Source organism: Heterocephalus glaber, unplaced genomic scaffold (assembly GCF_053883595.1).
Source record: "Heterocephalus glaber isolate CG9 unplaced genomic scaffold, H.glaber_assembly_v1.0 deba00000331, whole genome shotgun sequence".
NCBI lineage: Eukaryota > Metazoa > Chordata > Mammalia > Rodentia > Bathyergidae > Heterocephalus > Heterocephalus glaber.
The window spans coordinates 28,220,328-28,243,950 of NW_028258142.1; the positions used below are offsets into that span (position 1 = coordinate 28,220,328).

General features: G+C 35.5%; 1 protein-coding gene across 8 annotated transcripts in view; it reads right to left on the bottom strand.

Annotated features, from left to right (window-relative positions):
• The window catches only part of Dcc (DCC netrin 1 receptor), a 1,202,110-nt gene that overhangs the window by 29,680 nt on the left and 1,148,807 nt on the right, over window positions 1–23,623 (bottom strand). For 4 of the 8 annotated variants that reach the window (XM_021236638.2, XM_004855172.3, XM_004855170.3 and 1 more), the window contains 2 exons: window positions 11,638–11,799; window positions 5,203–5,415 (listed from right to left, as the gene is read on the bottom strand). In XM_021236638.2, the coding sequence (XP_021092297.1) occupies window positions 5,203–5,415; window positions 11,638–11,799 (375 nt within the window). The remainder of the gene's footprint in view (window positions 1–5,202; window positions 5,416–11,637; window positions 11,800–23,623) is intronic. The other 4 variants (XM_021236635.2, XM_021236637.2, XM_004855171.3 and 1 more) reach the window with 4 other exon arrangements.

Sequence of the window (23,623 nt, forward strand, 5' to 3'; positions counted from 1 at the left end):
AATGCCCTACTGGTGGCACAGGGAAAGCAAATGTATTAATGTATCATAGTAATTTATTGGCAGTTTTGTGTGATAGCCTATTTACTGAAATAAAACCTGCCAAAAAATCAGGTTACAGAAGGAATACATGATTTCCCAACTAGCCATAAAATATAAATCAAATGCTTTTTCTGTCCACTGTCAGCCACCTTCACCTACACCTTGTCCTCAATTCTCAGACAAATTGAAGCACATGCCACAATTTGCAGGAGGAAAATCAAACTCAATTTCGCAGTACAATGAAGTGAGTTTTGGTCTTGTCATGTCCACTGACATATTGATCCCCAAAGACTGAAAAGATCAGAATTCTCTGGGGTTTGCTTTTATAAATACCTATGTGTAGAAAAGCAATGTTTGAATGGAGGACAATATAACTCTTATTCAATTTTACAAAGATGCAAGAGCTCTCGGAGGCTAATGTTATCAAAGAGTGTTATGATATAAAAGTCACTATTAGAAGGTCACATTTTCTTTCCTTTTAGAATTACAACTCAAGAAGACAAGTGGCCTCATAATCCAAGTTCATTTAAAGTGCAGCTGATCACTTCTCAGCTAAAAGGAATTTGCACTAGTAAAGAAACACACAAACACACATATCCATACTCCATCTTTCCTTGGCTCTTTGTATAATTTATGTCAGGTCTATAATGTAATAAGCCCAGCACTCTATCAAACATTTTCTATTTAACCTGAAAGGGCGGCTAAGCCCTATCACTTCTATATCTTCTTCTATGATTTGCAAAATGCAGTGATCACTCCATGAAATGTGTAAAGAATCATACAGTTATTCACATCTATAGATGAAACATTAAGAAATAGAACCACTTTATTCTAAGATGATGATGAAATTGTAGGCAACACTCTAAGTACCCTAGAGTCTTGTAAGCTAAATTTCCAATTCAGCAGGTTGTAAAGAAAAGAAATGAAGGAAAGAATCTATGTTTGCAGGTCACAGAATTTCAGTCGTTATGACAACAGGATGACTTTCTAATTACCACCTACCATAGCAATACTGCAAAATGCTCTGCAGTCCCAGGGAGATTGTTACTGCATAATATGTGTTGCCTTCTATCTCATTTAAAGTTGCTGCAAACATAACTGTGTGTGACTTGGTGGGAGGTAAACAGAGGGGTAGAGCCCTTCAAACTGCCCATGGCAAACCAGACAGACCAATGTGAATGAGGAAAGGATTTCTTCATTGATCCTATTCTAAAAGCTTTCAAAGTAGAAGGAGATTCTCATTTAGCATGATCTTTAAAGATTGGGGGGGGGTGCCTCACATTACCATATCCTAAAGTAATTACTTGCAGTAAGTAAAGATAAATTCATTTCTAATTACACAGTCCTTTATTGTGAAACCCAGAGTAAAATTATTTGAGGTATTTTCTTTTTTAAGCTGACAAGAGAATGACTTTACTTCATCAATCAGTTTGACTAATGATTTTCTTAGAATTAAAATTTGTTGAAAGCTCTAAGTATTTCATCTTTTAGGTTAAGAAGCATGTAGTTAATGTCACCACTAATACATTTGTCAGTCTGCTAATTTTCTTTTTCTATTAGAATAAGTAAACATCAGCCCTTTTAAAAAGCATACAATTTACCATGTGTCAGGAGCAATGGTAGGGAGACTTATTTGAAAATCATGAGGTAAGGCATTATGAATTGAACAGGAATCACAGGCAGACAATGAAGGAGAAAAATAAAAGAAAGGCATTTAATAATTCCAAAATGATGGTGGAGTATGTCTCATGTTGAATGGGGGAGGGTGGCAGTTAAAGGGGAACTATGGTAAAAATGAAATCAAATAAAGAACTCAAGCCAGAGATATTAGAAAATATTAAAGAAAAGCTTGTGAGAAGTAGTTCAAATCAAAACAAGAACAACAGTAAAAAATAAAAAGGCTTATAAGGGTACAATGGAAATAAAAGAAAATGAGATTTTCCCTACATGACGATGGATCAGAGAATGTTTTTTCAGATACGCTTAGTATTTGATGAAATACAGTGACAATACAGCTGACTCTGCTTCCCTTCTAAGGATATGTCTCACTTGTTTATGTTACATTTTGTCAAGCTTTTGTTTAAGGCAGCTTTGGTATTGTAACAAGAAGAAAATAACAGCTAGAAAAAATGCTGGTGCTCTCTTCCATCTATCACTGATGCTTTTTCTAAAATTAAAGTTCTTTTTGATCATTTTGTTATTGTACAGCTCCACTGTACAGGTCTGTGTTCCATACTACATCACTGCTGCAGTAAAATTTTTCAGGAAAGATAGCTTTCATAATATCTTCAGGATTTCTCATCTCTAAATAACATAGTTACTTTTAAAAAATCTCCTACTGTCATGTAGAATTTTGAATATCTATCCAAGGCACACATGTTAAAGGCTTGATACTCAGGGTGTTACTATTAAAAGGTAGTAGTACCAGTACCTAGTGGGTCACTGAAGTGTCCCTCAAAATGGAGTGTGGAGCCCAGTCCCATTTCCCCTCTCTCTCTGGCTTCCTGATGATGAGAGCAGTTTTCTCATCCATGCATTCCCTCCATGATGTGCTGCCTTGCTACAGGCCTGAAGCAACAGAACCAACCAATAATGTACCAGAACCTCCCAAACGGTGAGCAAAATCAATCTTTTTTTATAAATTGATTGTCTCAGTTATGTGTCATAGTGATGGAAAGCTAAGGAACACATTTTCTGAGTAGAAAGAATAGTACAAAGTACAATTAGCCCTTTAGTTTTTTCATGTTATAAAATTGGTTCTCTTTGGTATAGAACAATAATGCCTCTTAGCTTTCTTAAAATGTGAATGAAGAAGGCTTTTGATGTTTCTCATTTGGCAATGATTTAGTTTTTAAAAATTTGCTTTTCTCACTAAATAAATTGAAATACTTAGAGGAACAAAGGTGTTCCTAAAATTTCAGAACCTGTTATGTTTGGGTCTAGATGTCCCCCCAAAGTCTCATACAGTCTTAGGTAGCTTGTTCAGAGGTAGCTGAATCTGGGAGTGTGTGATGCTGGGATTAAGGGTGAATGGTTACTAAACCAGCACAGTGATTGGTTTGGCATTACCCTAATCTCAGCAGTGTGAATAAGATAAAAGGATCAGAAAGATGCTGTTAAGGTTCCTTTGTTGCTCTTGCTATCTTCTGCCACCATGAACTGTTGCCCCTCTGCCATGTGCCACCCTGCCTTGGAGCCAATAGAGTGAAGCCTCTATAAACTGAGCTAAATAAACCTTTCTCCTTTTAACTTGGGGTGCTGGGTATTTTGTCGCAGCAACGATAAAAGTAATAAAGTCAGAACCCATGTTTTTTGAAGTCAAAAAGAGTAGGAAAAAATGCATTGCTTACCAGTTTTGTAGACATAAGTAAGGTACTTTAATTCTTTGTGCCTGTTTCCTTAGGCATAAAATGGGGTTAAGACTAGCAGCTACCTCACAAAGTTACTTTAAAAATCAAAGGATATGTTTAAGACTTCAGAAGCATACCTATTAGATGAACATGTTTATTCAAGGTTCAATAAAAAGGTTAGTCATTGATGAGAGTTATAAACAACTTATCATGTAGCCTGCATTTCCATCCAATCTCCTACAAGTTCTTCTCCATTTGGTTGGCAGTGCAGTAGGGAACAAGTGCAGCCAGAAATCACCAGCTAGCACCCTCCTGATAGAGGAATTCATTAACTGAATCATTTAGCTTCAAATTGTCAGACTTATCTCAGACCTCATTATTTTGGGGCAATGTAAAGTAGATCTTTCCCATATTGTATACTACAAGTGTATGGTGAAGGGGCTTGGGCTATATAGCTGTGCTTTCAATCCTATTGTGGCTCCATTAAGAGTTGGAAGGGATCTTTGGTGGAACAAAATCCCAACTTTTGCTAAGCCTGAATTTTAGGGAAGACTGTTTTGCAGCATTCATGCTAAGCAGTGGAATGCTACTCGCCTTTAGTTCACCTTACCTCCTCTATAGGTGGGTAGCTGGTAGCTGAGCGCACTTTCTACATGCTATATAAATATAGAGCACATTGGAGACAGTGTATCAAATCAACTAATATGATGCAAGGAACAAGAAATACTCTTAATATTAATAAAATTAGTATTCATATTTCATAGGAAATCTTATTTTTCTAGTCTTTGTAGTCACCACGAGACTTGTGTACTAATGTAATGGCAGAACTACTATAGACATGGACCTGGATAGCAGAAAATTACTCAAATATATTTGTACAATGTGGATTGGCCCAGTCCAGCTTCCTGCTTAGTTAGAATCACTGAACATTATTTTCCTGTACCAGATATACTGGAGTTGTTTAGAATTATTCTGATGTTCCTTATAATTTAAACCATGACATATTTATCTGTATGTATCTAATTATCAATTGATCTGTCATTCATTCTACCCATACAGTATTTTCCCCCTCCTCATTTTTTGCTCTGTACTTCTGTCTCTCTCTCTCTCTTTCCCCCTCTTTTTTAAGTTTCTAACAAACAAATAAATTCAGCTCTGGCTCATCCCTGTTGGATACCAACTGAGGTAATAAAAATAGTACTGCATTGCCAATCTGGGCTTCTGGTTCTCATCCTTGTCATCTTATTTTCCTGACAAGACATCAGAGATACATGAATTACTACTTATCTAAATTTTGATGTCCTTCTTTTTAAAATTAGAGTCTACACTGGTTCTGACACTCCTTTCTGGTCCAAGTACTTTGACTTAGGAAGATGGTGACTAAAATTCCCTGGGAGGTGACAAATGAGGAGATTAAATCTATTTCTCTAAGGTCTCATTTTTCAGAGTTTTGTACATGGTCTTGGAGTTTAGTTCTAGATATTAGAATGCATACAGAAGAATGAAGAATCAAGGAATCAGGAGTGCTTCCAATATCCTGCAGCACAGAAAAAGTGATGGATGGCATTTAGGATTCATGAACAACTATCCAAATGCACGAAAAGCACCTACACCACTAGCCAGTTGCTCTGCTTATAACACAGATAGTTCAGAACTGTACTACAAACATCAGCATCAAACATGAGCACAGAGAACCTGCAATCAATGTTAAAAATATGTATTACCTCTAGGTCTTCTCAGGCACCGCCCCCACTTAAGAACAGGCACCAATTATAACAAGAATTTTAAGGTAAGCAGATGTGGGGCACTTTACCTGGCTGAGACAAAAGTGGTGTGTAAGGGACTTTCGGTTCTATTGCACCCATTGGTGGAGGTAGCAAAGGGTTAGCAAAGCTGCGGAGTGGATGAGTTGGTCGAACACATGCTGTGGGGATGGTTCTGCTTGGCGCCTCCTCACTGCTGGGATGCTCAGGCTGGGCTGGGGGCAGCATGGATGCTTGTTGGGTGGTTGGTCCTTCACTCACTGCTGCAATGGAGACAAAAAAATCCAATCATTGTTCCATATAAACCTTGTTTTCTCTAAGTCTCTTGAATCAGTTCAGAGAGAAATGAGAGGATTTGGTCAATCTCTTCTCCAAGTTATGGACATTGTCATCCCTTTACCTTCAGGTGTTTATGAAATATGATTAGCACTTCCCCTTTAAATGTTAGAAATAGGCCCAGAGGGACACAGATGTATCTTTCAGGGAGAGTAGTAACATACATTTAGCACTCACTACATTGCTTGAATTGTCTGGGCTCTGTAATCATAAGTGATGAGGCAAGAAAAAAGAGTTATTTCTCCTTTCATAAGTAGCAATGCCAGTGAAATTCAATGTACCAAACCCAGTTACAGCTGCACTATTATCTACCAGCCAATATGCCAATTTTTCTGTGATTTAAACATGCCATGTCAACTGTCAAACAAATCAGAGTTACAGGGTGCTCAGAGGCAATGCTAATAAAATGATACAAATAATAACCACTATCATTATCTCCCATAACAAAATAGAGGCACACCTAGCTAAGAGTCATATGAGAAATGACTTCGCTGGAACAAGTTGGCCTGGATGCAGAATTATGATTTTTCTTCCTTGGTAGCAAACCTTGTAATTTTCAGGCAGATTACTATAGTTGAAGAGATTTCACATAGTCATTTGTGACAGCCTGTGGACTTTTGGACAGCTTTGTATATGGAAATGCACCTTTTTTTTTTTTCAGAGAACATAGTTGAGTAAGACTAAAATATTTTCAAGGCAATTTCTCTTGCTAAGGATGATCTGAATAAACTTAAGTATTCATTCATATTCAAAGTCAACAGGTCCAGGTTAAACTGCAAATGAGAGCAGATGCCTACTGGGTATAAGTGTTAACTACATATGAGTATATCTGATGATTTATTTCTTCAGAAAGTTTTCTTGGGTAAATTGAAAAAGATAGTGTCTCAGTTTCAAAAGAGTTTTTAACCAGGAAATATTTCCAGATAATGAGTTTGGAAGTTAATTTTGGGACATCTCTCTGGGAGGCTTGGTACAAAGGGCAGAGGAGATAGAAAGAAAACCTGATAATGCTGAAGGGAGTAGAGATGAAAGAGACAAAAGATCAAAACATCATATAAAGATATGCAGAAGTGAAATGTGTGTCTCAAGGGTATTTTCACTCATTCATCTGTATTTAGAAAGGGACAGAGGTCTTTTCAGTCACTGAGTTATCACCAGGGATAACGTATTCAAAAATGGAGGTGGAGGGCCCAAGGATTTAGCTCAGTGGTTCCACCATCTGCCTCGAAAGCAGAAGGACCTGAGTTCAATCCCCGGTACAAAAAAAAAAAAAATGGAGGTGGAAAGGAGGTGTAGGGCTGGCTGAGGACAGGAGGTAGCAATATGGTAATCAGAGCCAAAAAATAGGAAGAGACTTCATATTAGATTTCTTCGAACAGGTAAGCGAATGTAATGAAGACAACAAACTGCCTAGGATCCTAAGATTGTAGAGGAGGGAGGAACATTACTGTGTTTGACTAGACCCTCACAGTGAGATAGAGAAAATCTAATTTCAGAGACAAAATTATACAGGTTTCCTCTGAGCTAATAATATTTAATCTAAAGGAAGAAATGACTTGTGGCTAATTTTCCAAATAAAGAGTTGATTATTTAGCCATATCCCAAGATGACATTTGGTGCCACTGGCCCAAAAGTGATGGCTTTGTTCTATTTTTACTCTTTGTCACCATAAACAGGTCCATTTTAATGTGGGTCGCCTTGTTGGCACTTCTTTCAAATCTCAAGTGCTAAAGGATACTTATGAAGTGTTAGGAGTGCGGAAGGGGAAAAATAGGCTCTTCCGGAAGGTGTTGTAGAGATAATCCTAAGGATGGAGAAAATTATTCATCAAAAGGGATTTATAAAACTGAGCATCCTAAAGTATGCCTGTAATCTCAGGATTCTGAGGATGGAGGATTGCAAATTTGAGCTCAGCCTGAGGAATTTAGTGATAGCCTGTCACAAAATTTGAAAAAGAGGGGGGTGGGCTGGGATAATAGTTCAGTGGGAAGGCCTGGGTTCAACCCCCTATTCCTCAAAAAAGGGGAGATGGTTATAATCTTACAGGGAAAAGTCTGAGGGGACCTAAAATGCTTTGATTTCCACTTGAGGGAAGGCCTCTTTATTCCTGAGGCTGCTTCTCTCTGATCCCTTTTTATCTCCCACAGGCTGATTCTTATTGAAGGATCCATATCATCATATTAAAAATATCCGTCAGGGGTAAGAAATTCACAATTTTCTGGTGATATGTACCTTGGGTAATTCTATAAAATGTGGGCTACAACTAATCCATATCATTTTTAAAAACTGTTTTAGTATTAAAGGAATACTTTGATTTCCTTTATTTTTCTCCTTCCTTTCATTTTCTATTTCTTTTGCATTTTGAAGTGAAATGTTATATTATTGTGATCCCTTTAATAAAATTTACATGCATTTAAAAAAATCCTTTGAAACCCAGTTTCTTATTTTGATAAAAACTCATGCATTATATAAATATATAATATCTTTGAAATTATGTTGGCCACTCCTAATCCTGCTCTTTTTTTACAATGTTGATCTTCATCAGCATCTCTGAAAATAAAAATTCTCTATGCTCAGTCTTGCAGCCCCAATTTCTACCTGGCCACTGTGATTCCCAGTGGGATTGCCGTGACAGGGCCTTAATGTGAAAGGACTAGCTCCAAATCCAAATATTAAGGATGAAATCCATCCTTCATATCATCCCTAGTTGGAAAGAAATTACCTACATTGACAATGAACATGGGTTTCCATAGATAATTCATAATTCTTATATTTTTGTTGGAGCAAAATAAATACTTTTCAGAACTGGCTGGCATTTAAGGCAGTGAAAACACTTAAACAAACACAATAACAACTTCTTCACCAGAGACATGCTCTCATTTCAGATGAACCTGTTTGACCAGTTCAGGTGCCAGGTCCAGAACACCTATGTGAAACACATTGGCTCAGTGTCATGACATTTAGCTGGGCTAAGAGCTCTGAAAGCAAAGAAAAGCTACTTTTACCCATGAAGTGCAATTCAGAATACAGGATGAGAATCAAATAGGTGCTGGCAAGGCACTCGTTCAAATAATGATGTAGTCCGAACTCATTGTACAAATAGTCTACAATTACACAGCAGAGTCAAATCTTAAGGTGCTTTATAATAATTAATGTCAACACACATAATTGCTACAGAATAGCTGGTAAAAAATATTACAAAAATAGCAATGAGGGTTTTTTTTCTATCTAAAAACTGGAATATTTGATAAAAATATAGCACACCAATAACTTTAAGCAAAGACTCTGAGACATGCAAACCTTTGGCTTCTCAATTCACTTATTAATCTCAGAAGTACAGTATCATGCAATATTTTTAGTAATCCAGTTCTTCACAGCCTGGATTTTTTAAAGCACCCTAGGGCATAGTTCATGGATGCCACTGCATTCCTGATTAATCTAAGTCAATGCCATTTGTTAGTTGACTTACAGTTTGTGGGAGAACTAGGTCATAAATGTAGCGTGAACAAATTCCCCATTAATTAAGATAATATCAGAATTGAAATGTATAGTGGAAATCATATAAATTTCTCTACTACCTACTTGTTTCAAAGATGAGGGAATGTGGGCATCAATTCATAAATGATGTGTGGTCCCAACACTACCTATTTTAGATGGTTTCAAAGTACAGTGCTATTCACTGTTCCCCATTTGCCTGCAAAGGCTAAGAAAAGAACTACAGTTTCTCAGTTGGAAAAGGAATTATTTGTCCATCACAACTATATAGATCCCTATTGATGTGCTAGTAAATGCAAGAAAAGCAAATGTATATAGCATAGCTTCCCTTTTCTTACAGTTGGGGAAAAAATCTGGCATTGTGACTTTAGAAAGGGGCAAATCTTTGGGGTAAGGCTTTAGTAATTTATCTCCAAGAAACTCAGAAGTCTTTCAGATAACTTTGGAGACAGAGTTTCTACACTTGGAAAAGCCAGCTTTTTCTATGTGTATCTTTCTCTGTCTCACAAGGTGACTAATAAGACATTTCCACACAGAGTCATGAAATGTTTTCTGCTTGAGAGAGAACAGGGATGTTTATTGTTCTCCAAAGCATTTAGAAACCAATACGGACTGGCTCAAAAGTAACTGTTACTGACAGTGATTTAGAGAATATTCCGTCTCCTAGAAAAGAAAGTGCTAATTCAAATTTTTTTTCTTTTCTAAACAATCACTTGAAACATACATTAGATCCTATTTCTTTTGCACTCTTTTGTCCAAAAAAACCCCATTTGATGAATTAATTGAATATTCATATTTTAAAAATCTATAAAATCTTGGCCATGAATGGAATATCCATTGCCTTGTGATTTTAAATGAAGTTCAAAAATTACTAAACACTTTCCTTATGTAACCTCATATAATATATGTATATGTTACATAATTATCTTTATCCTTTCTTCTAAAGAAATTATGAAAATGAAGAGTCTACTACAGAGATTAAATTTTTAAATTAATTCCTAATAGACTTCAATTTTTAGAGGTTTTTAAGTTCACAAAAATTTATGTGGCAGATACAGAAGTTTCCTACATACCTACTATACAGCTTTTCCACTATCAAAAGCACACACTAAAATAGTGTGTGAGAGTAAATCTTTTTTTAACCACAGGGGAGAAAAACACATTTTATATCAGTATCTTTCACTTCTAATCATTTTCTCCATGATTTAATACGATAATATTTTTCATGTTGCACCAAATCAAGAAAATGAAGGAAAGTGTAGATGGGATGCTGGACTTCAATGAATAAATTCTCAGAAGAGGACTATGTATTTTTTAAAAAGAAAAGAAATGAGAAATACAAGACAAAATAATTACTGATTAAAAATTAATAAACTTGGCTTGGGTCAGTCATGCCAGAGGAACCAGAGAAAAGACAATGCTACACATTCTTTATAAAGTCATAGAATATAGGTGATAGAGTAAAAACAACTTTTTTTTTTTTTTTTTGAGACAAGGTCTCATTAAGTTGCCCAGGCTGGTCTTGAAATTGCAGTTTTCCTGTGTTAGTCTCCCAAGTAGCTACAATTACAGGCATATGCCACTTAGCAAAACTTTCTTTTTATGAGAAGTGAAGCGACTTATGAGCCATTAATTTTTTAACTGGAATCACATGTCTAGTTATCTTTGGGAGCTGGAAATTTGTGTTAGACTTTCATGTTTCTCATATATTCCCTTGTATATAGTTTAGGAGGCGATTTTTCCTTGAGTTTTTGCACACAACTCTATTCTGTGGATATGATGTGCAATGAGAAAAGGGAAAATGAATCTAATTCTCCCTTGGCAGATTTTTGATGCCTTTTAATTCTAACCTTGCTACAACTAGACAATTTATGATTTCTTAGAGATCCCCCTGTTGAGTTGGAAAAAATATAGCTTACCTCACAAATATATTTTCTTGCTGTTACCATTATATCTATTGTAAAACATCATCCCTCATATGAGCTGCTGAGTCACCTGTTCTTAACTAAGAGATGAAAGCCATAAAATCGATTTAAAAATGCTGTGCTCAAAGGAAAAAAACGTCAAATGGCACAGGAGAAATCACCAGGGTGTATAATAACAGCTTAAGAGCCCCCCCACCCCGCCCCCATTCCTGCCTTCCTGCCTTCCTTCAGATAAATGAAACACTACTCTGGAAATCTTTTACTTCTCAATAATTAGAAACTGAAAAAGTACTGCTTCAGTGATTAAAGAAAACCAAAGTGTTCGTCGAGTATATTGGTTCACTGGGAATCAATGAGAAATATCTCTGTGTAATTAACTGATACTAAATAAAAATACAAGAGAAGCTATCCCTTGATTATTAACTTCCAAGTTAGTCGGATATATTAATTTAAAGCACCCTCTATATCACTGTTTTATAGAATCACTCGGCCTTTGTTGCCAACACACCTCATAATGTCAGTGAATTGTACTGTGGAAAGACTCCTAGGGCATCAGTCTAAAAGTACGTAGCTTGGATCCAAGACACAATTATGTTGGAAAAGAAAATTCTCATACCAATGTCACAAGTAAATGAACCTTGGGAAGTTACAAGAACAAAAGGCTATATATTTGATAAGATATTTTGCTATTCAATTTTTTCTTAATAAAAAGAATGGAACATGCATTACACTGACTTCTTCCTGATCCGAAACCTCGGTCCACTGACAATGTTGGGAATGGTACAGGCCGGAGAGTGAACTGTGGGTGGGGGTATCCACATGTAGGAGACGGGAGGATTCCAGGGTACTGAGCACTTTCTAGGGTTGGCACTGGGATGGCACTCACAACAGCTGCAAAACAAAGATATTAGTAGATTATTTTTTAAAAATCCTATGTATCTACCTAACAAGCATAAACAGCTAAATTTTTAGATTCTCAAGTCCAAGTACACTCTTCATAGCATCATGTAGCTTCATGGAGATTCTCTTACTTATCTTTCTCCATAAACCCCTTTTACTTTAGAAAAGACAGCTCACTCTTCAAGCATATTATTAAGGACCCTTACTTTGCAGTTTAAAACCTACCATGGTTCTAAAGAAATTATTATTCACCACAGAGTCACCCTAATGTTTTTCTTGTTTCTTTTTTTTCTTAACTTTGGTCTTATGCTTTCTTCTTAGGATGAAACATGAAATTGGAAATGCTAGGTTGTTCACAAATCTAATATATTGTGCAGGGTGGGTTGCGGAAGTATTGAAAAATTTCCATGAATTCTGTAAATGAATATACTGTTATTCAGAAACAATCTAGAATGACAAAAGGAAGGTATATTCTCAATATCCTTTCCTTGAATTTATTTTTAAATAGAAAATCCTTCAAACATTCAAAGTTTTTTAGGATAGTGACACAATATTTTAAATTTAACTGAAGTTTTAAATTTTTTTTGCCTTCCAAGAACACCAACATGTTTTAGTTACACTGGCTGAAACCTACAGGTAAAATACTGTACAATACTATATTTTGTAGGTTTAGTCAGTGTTCAATTTCATTATTCAACAGTCATTCATTTATATAATATTTTGAAATATTTATTCAAATTACAGTGAATCTTTATTTTAAATCATCTTATAGAATATTTAATATTCCCTATACTTAGTACCAAAATATGGAATTTAAGCCAGCTACAGAAACGATCAGTTTTGGTAATATGATTCAGTCTATGAAATAGTTATTTTCTTTATATAAATAATTTTTATTTAGCTCTTTCTTAATGCAAATCACTGGGGTTCAGCATGTACTGTACATACACGTACATTTGCCAAAAGAAAATATTTTTTAAAATCATATTCAACATTTTCAATACAAATCAAAATCACATTGGATTACTGTACTTCTAAGCAGAAAAAACTGCAAGTCTATATTATATTATTTGCTAAGTCTTGGTACAGCTTCACACTGATTGCTGCACCATCCAGAAAATAGAAAAGGAAGACACTTGAATTAATAACAAATTATTTTGCAAATCAGGAGGTTTCTTTACCTTTTCTTGCAGCATAATTAGAGGAAGGCCTTATCTAGTTGTGAGTGAAAAGATTATTAAAAATGACTTTGGGCAAGAGTTCACAGTGAACTGTGAGGAGTAAAAATCACTGAGTGATTGGTATAAAAAAAGTCATTGTTAAAATACTTATACATATACAAACAAGATTTGGTAAAAACAACAGTAAGAAGACATTGGAATAGAATGTATGCAGTAAGTAGTATTCCACATGGATACGTAAAATTAAAGCACAAAAAGCCCAACTCGTGTCATTAAGTGGTGAAATTCCAATAAAACCTTACTTTACATACAGCTGTGCAGAAACACTAATTGTAATATTAACTCAATTGAGAAAACAGTTAAAGACTTAAGGTCATAGGTAATACTCTAAAATTTCAATTTATAAACATTTTATGCTGCAAAGAAGACAGATGATCAATAAGAGACTCTACATCATAAACTCAGATAACTTTTGTATATTATTCAGTAGAGAAAGTAAATTATAGACAGTAGTTCAAGGAGAAAATTGAGTGATGCCAACTTCCCTCTAGTAGAGAGAAGCTTCCTCCTGCAGTTTTAAAAGGGATGATGGTGAAGATCAAACCAATATTTTATCCTTTGGATTTGCTTAGAATAGTGATGAACCAGAAAAATTACAGCTTTCACAGATATACATTTATGCCAAAATATTGTAAATGTTAAATTTAAAACGGATAAAAGGATAGTTTTTCTAAATTAGTTTAGAAAAGATGAAAGAAAATTGGAGAATAAATGATGGCACAATATCTCAATAAAAGATAAGCTATAAAGAATAAATTATGGGGCCAGGGATTTGGCTCAGGGGTTCTGCTGCCTGCTTTGCAAGCACAAGGTCCCGGTACCAAAAAGAATAAATTATGGATACACAGAAACATGGACAGTTGCAGAAAAATAAAAAAAAATTAAAGAGAACAAGGACATTTAAAAAAATCAGGTTAAAGTTAGAAAACAGTCAAGACAAAATTATTACAAATTCCTTAAAGAGGTTATAATTTTGTTGTTTCACAGTACAATATTACAGATATTTTATTCCTCAAGATAATAAGAGGGAGTTTTCTAGGAGCAATATTTAAAAATATGATATTTTAACCAACTGGAGACTTGTTCGATGCATTATTTAGTGTTCTGTGGTGTATAGTTACCGTAACTATAATAATTATAACAACAATGATAATGAGCATATTTATAAATAAGAATCACAAGTTGGCAAAAAATTCATTTTTTTTTTTTTGGTTTTTTTGTTTGTTTGTTTTTTTGGTATCAGGGATCAAACTCAGGTCCTTGTGCTTGTGCAGCAGGTGGCAAAACCACTGAGCTAAATCCCCGGCCCAAATTCATTTTTATACAACACAAAGTATAGTCTCTGAGGCAGTCAATTTATTTGAACTTTCTGATCAAACAAGATCACTGGATAGTCATTAAGTTTGATTACTAGGTTTTAAAGTGTTCCCTGTATTGATAATTTTTATTCATAAATAAACATGACAATAATCATCTTCCTTAGATATAGGTGGCATCTAAGTCACACATTGTGGCTCCTTCCTTAACAATGTAAGGGAAAAATGTTATTATGAACAAATGTTTTATACTACACTTGTTAAAAAGCATCTTTTCACAGCTGTCTTCTGATATAGAAGCCAAGTAAATGTGAATAGAAAAACATGAAAGAATTTGGCCAGCCACAAAATCTGTAAATTAGGGAACTGAGAGAACCCAAGAGATTAGATTTAGATTAGATTTATATTCTTCTTTCCAGTTCTTCATTACTGGAGAAAGAAATTTTACTAATAGTTTCTCATTATGGCTACTGATGTGGGTAAAAACTTTTGAAAAACAATACATTTTTCTATTTGTAGATCTCAAAAATGCATATTTTTGTGACATGGAATAGAACAGTCAGGATTCCAAAACTGAAGTTTTGGAGGTATTTTGATCTATGATTCATTTCTGAAGGGGTACAGAAGTTGACATTTACTTTTAACACAGTTGTTGCAAAAATAATCATCCTAAATTAAATTGGATAAAGCACTATGTAATGAAGTATCTTTTGGCATTTCCCCCCATATAGAAGTTCTGAGAGCCAGAAAAAAAATGTACACACACACACACACACACACACACACACCCCGATTTAAATCATTCACTGCACTACTATGCTTATGTAAAACAACTGGGAGACCGGTATCACCAAGCATTTTCAATAAATCTCTGCTCTCTGGCCAAATATGACAAGAAATCTCTTCTGACACAGCTTACTGACAATTGAATTTATATCTGACACTGATGCACAAAGCTTTTTCAAGTAGAAATTCCCTTACCAAATTACTTAGCTCCCTGAGCAGGGCACTGTGGTATTTGAAAACTTTTACAACAATCTTTAAAATGTTAGCATTAAGTGCAACCTTCAGTAAATCTAAAGTGAAGACTTTTGTTATTGCTACAAATTTTAAGGACTAAACCATCCCTAGATATTTCTTAACATGACACTTGACAGAATTGAGAGATATGCTGAGGAAGACACGGGGACAAATACAATAAAGATAATGATACATTGAAGTGAAAAGAAGTGAAAGGATTTCTCATTCTGTCTCTTCTTTGCCATATCTTTCCTGAAATGTCCTATGTATAATCTGGAATATTAAGAAATTTAGTATCTACTACCCTTAATAAATATTCGTATCTCCTTCGTATTTACAGGGATTCTTTGACAGGCAAGAATGGCATCCTCCAGTATTCACATACTCATTGGAGGGTATTAACACTCACAAATATGTGCTTTGTAGTCATCCTTGACACAGGAATGAAAAATCCAGGTGCTCAGGTCAAAGTGTCTGGGTCCATCATGTAGCTGTACCCACTGTGAGTATCACAGCCAGTATCTAAACAGCTACCAATGATCCCACCCCATGGCATTTTTTTCCCTGTGGGGTTCCTTCACATATATTACCAGGGTTGGCCTGGTAACTGGTAGAATGTGACAGAAGGGATAGTAGGTCACTTCTATGTTTAGTTAAAAAAGACTGCTGTCTCTCTCCCTGTCTCAGCCCCTCTCTGCTTCTTGCTTACTCTCTTAGATCACGTACTCTTTTGGAAGTATGTGTTTGGTGTCTTGTCATAAGGAAACGCTGGCAGACCTTGGGGAGGCTCATGTGCTGAAGACTTGAGGCCTTCACTCAGAGTCTGCAATAAACCTTTAAGCAAGAGCCACCTAGTTAATTTGCTTCTGGAGTCCCAGTACTGAAAAACTGTTGATTAAATGATCACTGTTTCATATTGCTACGTTATGGGAATGATTAGTCAAATGTACATAACTATTCATTGACATGAGGAAATTATTCAAGCTATTTCTCAGTTTTCTCATCTATATAATGGGGATAATAATACCAACTTTATGGTATGGTTTTAAGAATGAAAGAGATCATTCACAGAGAAATATAGTAAGTGTGGTGTCAGAAACCAGTTGCCCCGGACTACTGGTTATTAATTTGTGGGGCTCCAACATGTCCACCCATAAGTGGATTGAATAACATTTAATAGGAAATATTGTTCAAAATATCTAGTTTTACAATTGAAAAGAGGAGTGCAATTTGTTAAGACAGGCAAAAAGCAGTAGTTTTTATTTCAAATTTGAACTTATGAGAATTATAACCCAGTAAAATTTTTCCAATTAGAAAGTAAAGCTTTTTCTCCCAAGGGAGAAGAACTGGATTTATGATCATAAAGCAAAACATGTGCTCAAACTACTTTTATTAATTGTGAGCTAAAGAAAAGCCCTTCATTTATCTGAGTATGCTAGGGCTTGCCCACTTTTAACGTGGTTTACCTGTGTCACAGAATGAGATACAATAAGGAGGTGACTGAGTCAGTGACTACCACAGGTTATCTGTGAAGATGAATCAAGCATTGTCCTAATAAGAGCCAAGATACTCATGTAATGGTACAAGATCCTAGTGATGTATGTAAATGTATTTTATACCTAAAATGTACCAATCAACTTAATGGGGAAAGAAAAGAAAACAAACATTGTCCACTGGCAGCAGGGAAGTTTAAGGCCTCCACGACCTCCCATAGCTTTCACTTCCTTTATATTGGCCATCTGAATTGAGATATTTTCAAATGAGCTATGTCTATGAAGTCCAGAAATATGAAATAGTAGTTACTATCTGGGAATACACTTTGACATCATAAGTATTAGCCTAAAGATGAGGATGGAGGGAGGATAAATCCTAGTCTGGGTCAATAAAACTCCTTGAGATGAGCTTAACATGTCACAGTGTTTTCTTCTAAACATACCAAGGGCTATTCCCAAGATATTGTGATCCCATTGGCTTTAAATATAAGTTACCCCAGACCCTCCCAAAAGAAACTTGTCTCAGATGGGAAAGTTCTTGGGATTAAAGATAGTGCATTTTCTGGTTGAAATCTTTAAGAGTTGAAAAAACTTGGTGACATAAATCTTAGAAAGGGATCTGTACTTTATTGTTCTAGAAAATCTTTCTAAAAACTGTATTCTTTTCACATTCCATCATCTAAAAATTCTTTACTTTTGGCAACTCTTTGCCAGCTCCTCTCTTGATTAATTGCTATACCTCTGAGAAACAAGTTATTTCTTGCCTTGTGAAATTCTCCCTAAAATCACAAATCCAATAAAATTACTAATCAATTTTATTTAAAAAGTCATTTGTTTATAAAATCACCAAGAAACAAATTATGTGGTTTCCACTCTCATTCATTCTCAACTGTTTTTATGCCCCTTAGTGTACGGAACCATTGCATAGCACAGAGCACTGTGGAATGCACATGGCCTTGGGCAGGGGCTGCAGATGGGTATATAAAGTACTGCTTCTTATGGTAATTACAGTGAAGGAGGAAAGAGCATGTCACTGAAGGCTCAAAGAAACAAATTCAATCTTAATAACATTAAGATCCAACTAGTACTTGGAATCATTTGTTAGGTAATGATGCCATTCCTAATGTAAATTTAAACGAGCTTTGAACTCTATGTTCTTTTCCCAAATCCCCACTGTTCTGAATGAAGGAACATTTGTATGCTACTGATGTTCTTGGTACTACAGCAGCTGTTTGTGTTCATTACTCATAAGAAAACAGACTCTGAATTGGGACTGAGTATCTCAGAGGCTGGGATGGCACTCTCACCGGCCAGTGCCTTTCAATGTCTATCTGGGTGGAAGTAGGCTCTCTGGAGTACAGGACCTAGAGCCTACAGAACTCCAGTGTTTTATTTGTTTTATAAATTGGGTTTCATTGTAGCATTTTCATACATGCATATAATATACTCTAGAAGTCCACTTTTTAGGATATGCTTATTCTTATGTAGCTTTTTTCCACTTCTCAATAATATCTCCAACTTACTCTTTGTGTCCTGTAGACATGTGACTAAAGCAGATGGTGGGAATGGAAAGCAAACTCTCATAGTGAATGTTCTAAGAAGCCCACAACTAGTAAGTAGGCTCAAAGCTATCCCAAAGCAAAACTGTCTTTGTATTAAACTCTACACTATATTTCTGAGAATCCTTTTGCCTTTAAGAGCTCATTTAACATTATATTATTCTCTCAAATATTTATATAAAAATAGAAAAAGAAGAAAAGTGAAATTTAAGAGGATTCTGTCCAACAAATTACCAGTCCATTAACCAATTACCAGTCCAATTATTTAAATACAGGAGGACCAAAAATGGCATTTTTGTTAATTTTATAAGATAATAAAAAACAACAATTTTATCAAATTTATTTAATAATTTTTGTGTGTATGATAAATTTAAAACATTGAATACCTGCCCAAGCGATGCTCTGGATGGCCAGTACATAAACAAAGGCACTGCCTGAGTGACACTTGGGGTGAACTGATAAGTGGTTAAATTACAGATTATTGGTTCTAAATCTGTTTTATTCCTAGTTCCAATCCATTTTCTGCTTCAGAATCTCACAGAAGAAAATAAATTGGAAGTGGCCACACAAATAGTTTCATCTCATTATGTCATAACATTCTCAAGATTCAAAGTAAATCTCAATCTCTCTCCAGGAACTCAACCACAGGAAACTGCACACCCAAAGTCATATATGGTTCCCGCTCCTTCTTGATAAGCTGCATCAAAGATTACCTGAGTCAGGGCGCAGAAGGTCAGCCCCACTCTTGCCTCATTTGGGACAATTCTAATGGACAATCCCAGCTCAGCTGAGACCTCTCGTGTCAGTTACTTTTCTCTCGTTGCTGAGACAAAATACCGGACACCCAAAGTTAGAGGGGAAGGGGTTTATTTGGTTTACAGTTCGTAGAGGTTTCAGACCATGGTTGGCTGGCTCCAAGCCTGAGATGGCGCACAAAGCAGCAAAGGTAACAAGAGGGTTTAACAGCATCTTTCTGCCCCTTTTATTTTATTCAGACTCCTGGGGTTAGGACAGGGCCAAACTAATCACTCACGTCTAGTGGTTTAGTAATCACACGCCCTTAACCCCCGCATCACACATTCCAGATTCAACTACCTCTGAAAAAGAAAGTCCACATGAGGCTTGGGGGAGGGGGCACCTAAACACAAACCATAGCGCCTCTGTTAACCCGCCTCACCTGTTCATTTTCCCCTTCATCCACCCTAACACCACTCTCACAGGCATTGTTCCAGAAAGTGCTCACCAAACAGCCTCCTTATTACCGATCTCTGTTTTGGAGTCTGATTTCTGGGAAAGCCAGGATGTGACTGTGTAAACCCTTTTAAAATTTCAGAAAAATTATTCCTGACGCTTCTAAGTTTTTTGTAATTAATTTCATTCAAGTAAGAGAAAACATTTAAAATATTAGTTTGGCCACTGTAAAAACAGTTGGCCTTCGGCACCATTTTGCATACAGGAACATTAGACCGGGGAGTCAACACCTTTGTTCTCCAGCCTGAGCCATCAGCTGGCAAGTCCCTCACAAGTATCAGCTTACTTAGCTGTGAAGTGTTTGGGACCAGTAGCAGCATATGCCACCTATTATTTTCAACCAAGAAATATCATGTTTGACAAATAAGCAGATTTTGCCCTCCCATGAAGTTAAATACATTTTCCCTGTGGGTTTTAAAAACCACAAAACAACTTCAGATAGCTTATATTTTATCTGCTAATTAACATTTTATACAGTATGCTACAAAATGTCAAGGAAGAAAGAAAAATAATCTTACCAAAATAATGATTCCCAAATGGAACAGCAAACATCTTTATCTATGTGACCAGAAATCTGAATAATGCTATGGGTTTAGTTTATACAAGACATAAGACAAGACTTGAGACCCTAGTATATCTAAATAATCACAAATGGGCACATTTAGTACATTTATCTAATATTTTGAATAAAATTGTAACTCTGCCAAGATGTAGATCTACAGTTTTTTTAACATTGTAGTTATCTAAGCCCTGGTCAATTTTACCAGGCACAAAGAGAATATTTTATCAGAAATCTTAAAAATTTATTTGGAAATCAATTATATGTTGAAGCAATTTTTTTTTTTTGGTGCTGGGGATCGAACTCAGGTTCTTGTGCTTGCGCAGCAGGCCGTAAAACCACTGAGCTAAATCCCCAGCATGTGGTATAATTGTAAATATGGCGAATGTTTAAATTTTTTTAAATATTACAGTAAAAGACACATTACCCTTAATCATCTTCAAAATATTCCCCCTCACTTTCAACACTCATCCCATCATACTTGCCAATTTCTGAAGCAGTTCTGGAAGTCCTCTTTCATGAGTGTTTTTTATTGTACTATCCCGATTGTTTCTATTCCTAAATTGATTCAAAACATGTACAGCAATTTTGGAAAATAAAAAAAATTATCATGTATCCTCACCCACCTTATGCACCAGGTCAGTAACCATGTGGTTACTGGCCTTTCCCCAAGTCAAAGTGACAATGAAAGGTAAGCATTTTGAACTGATGCAGCACAACTAGAGATACACTCAAGAGAGGTTTCCACAAGTGCTTCGGAAGGTGGCAAGTAAGATGGGTTAAGTGTGTTCAAAGCTGGAGGGAGTGTTTTGAAGTAAGAGTAAGGCCAATGTATCTAAATTTAATAAATTTTAAAAAAAAATTCACCATACATTCTGAGTACACACAGTACACCCTCAGCCCATGACAAAGTTATTTAGACAGATATATATTTTATTGGCTTTTCATTTCTTACTGAACTATAATATACGTATGGAAAATTGGGAATAAGCTAATAGTAATACCTAATGGTTTTTCAAAGTGAAATGCTGGATATCCATCATTCAAAGCAAGAACTAGAACATTATCAGAAGCTGTCCAATAGTCCATCTCATTGCTCAGCAACTCCTATAAAGAGTAATTGCCCTTTAAAATTCTAACACCATAGATCATTTTGCCTGTCTTTGAACTTTACATAAATTGAATCATAGAGATCTATTTGATTTTGGTCTTGAAACATTATACCTGAGATTTTTCACTTTGTGTTTTGTAATTATAGTTTGTTCAATTTTGTGGATGCAGGCTTTCCCATTAGAAGAACACACTACTATGTATGTAATCACTGTAACAAAGATATGCTATGACAAACAACATATACACTCTTGGATGTGTCTTTTGGTGAACATATTATTGTTATACCTTGGTTCACAAATGCTTCTGTTGCAAATAATTTGGCTCCCAAACAGAAGCATTTGGCAAAATTTTGCTTCCTTTCTCAAACTGTGCATTGGGTGACAAACATAACTGCAGCCATCTTCTCTACAAGGACACGAATGTGGCCATCTTCCCCAGAATCAAGGAATGAATTAAATTCATGAACCAAGATACCATTGTGTGTGTGTGTGTGTGTGTGTGTGTGTGTTATATTTCAGAATAGAACAGAATAATTTGGTTAGAATACATTTTGTTAAAACTATGTAACAATTCAAAACCATGTACATGAATTATTTAATAATTAAAAGTAAGAAAATTCAATTTGCAGCCATTTTATGGGCCTTATTCAAGTAGACTGAGACACTGTGAATAGGACAAGGTTTGCTACATTGGGCATAAAGAAACTCTGAGCTTTAGATGAGAATATGAGATAGCACAGTAAGAGGACAGAATGAACACAGGCTTTAGGTTCAGAGTCTCAGTACCTTAGTTATCATGTTTGTAAGGTACAGATGCTACTTTGAAAAATCATTTAAAAATAAAAAAGTTATGAATAATAGGCCCAACATCCATCTTTACCTTTGAAAAAGCAGTATAACCTAGAGGTTCAGAGAATACCCTGGTGTATTCTGGAATGAATTGTTTCAGTTCAAGACCATTTTTTCTCATGGAAACAATAAGAACAATTATGATAATATTACAAGAAATAAATGAAATTATAATTAGCAAGATATTTACTAAGCGAATGATGTTCAAAAGTTCTTAATACTTGTTAGATTCCATTTCATTGCTATTTCTAAACCTTTTAAAATGTTTAATGAAAATAATTTTAACTGACATATCAAAAAGGTTAGAAGATGTTTGTTCTATCTGTGGCTGATTATAAAAAAAATCCTGAAAAACTGATGTGTTACAAATACTGGAAGGCATTCTTATAATGTACTTACTTATTCATTCATTTGATAGATATTTAGCAAGCACCAGTTTGTATCCACATATTGCATAGCTTAGTACCTAGCACAAAGATGAATTGCATACATTACAGCCCTATTATGAAGTAATTTACAACCTGTTAGAAGAGGAAATATTTGGACTTGAATATCTGAGCAGTAAGGCAGTACATAAAACCCACAAAAGTGAATAAAATGCCGTTAATCAAATATGAAAAGGGGAGTTATCATTATCTAGATGGAGTAAAGACAGGAAACATTGTTAGGTTGGGCTTCCACTGACTCATTCCAAAAGTGAAGATGTGTGCAGAGAGAAAAACAAGTGAAGGGCAATGCACATTGGTGGACTGACAATTAGAACACACTTAATACATTTGTGGACCTGGCAAGAACTGGGGTACATATTAGGACCAGCTGTAAGAAAGTGGATTTCAATCTGCTTTGCTAAAGAGGTTGTAGTGCTTTTTTAATTTGTTTTATCTTGATAGTAGGAACAACTGGACAAATTCATACAGTGCAATACCTTGTGGAACTTGTTTAAGGAAGAAATCTTGCAAGTGGGATACATAATACCTAGAAGATACTTGAGACAGAAAGACTAATTATGGAGCTATCTTGGCGGTTCAGGTGCCAGTATAAACAACAGAAGAAAATATTAGAATAAGTAGATAGCTAGGAATTCAAAAGATTCTGTAACAGGGCCAGGGATTTAGCTCAGTGGTACAGCACCTGCCTTGCAAGCACAATCCTGAGTTCAAGCCCTGTTATGGCCAAAAATAAAAAATAAAAAAAAAAAGATAACAGAAAAATCAATAGGATATGGGAACCTGTTGGATGGGGAAGTTACCTAGGGGAGAGAAAGGTCCTGCAAAGATACTTAATAATGGTCATTTTTGAGAAAAAAAGCTGTAGAAGATTGGTACAGGTAGAACTTAGTTACAAGAGGAAAGTGGCTAGAGGAGGCAGCTAAGGGCATAGTATCTCTATGTAGTGAAAGCTATCAAAGATAAAGG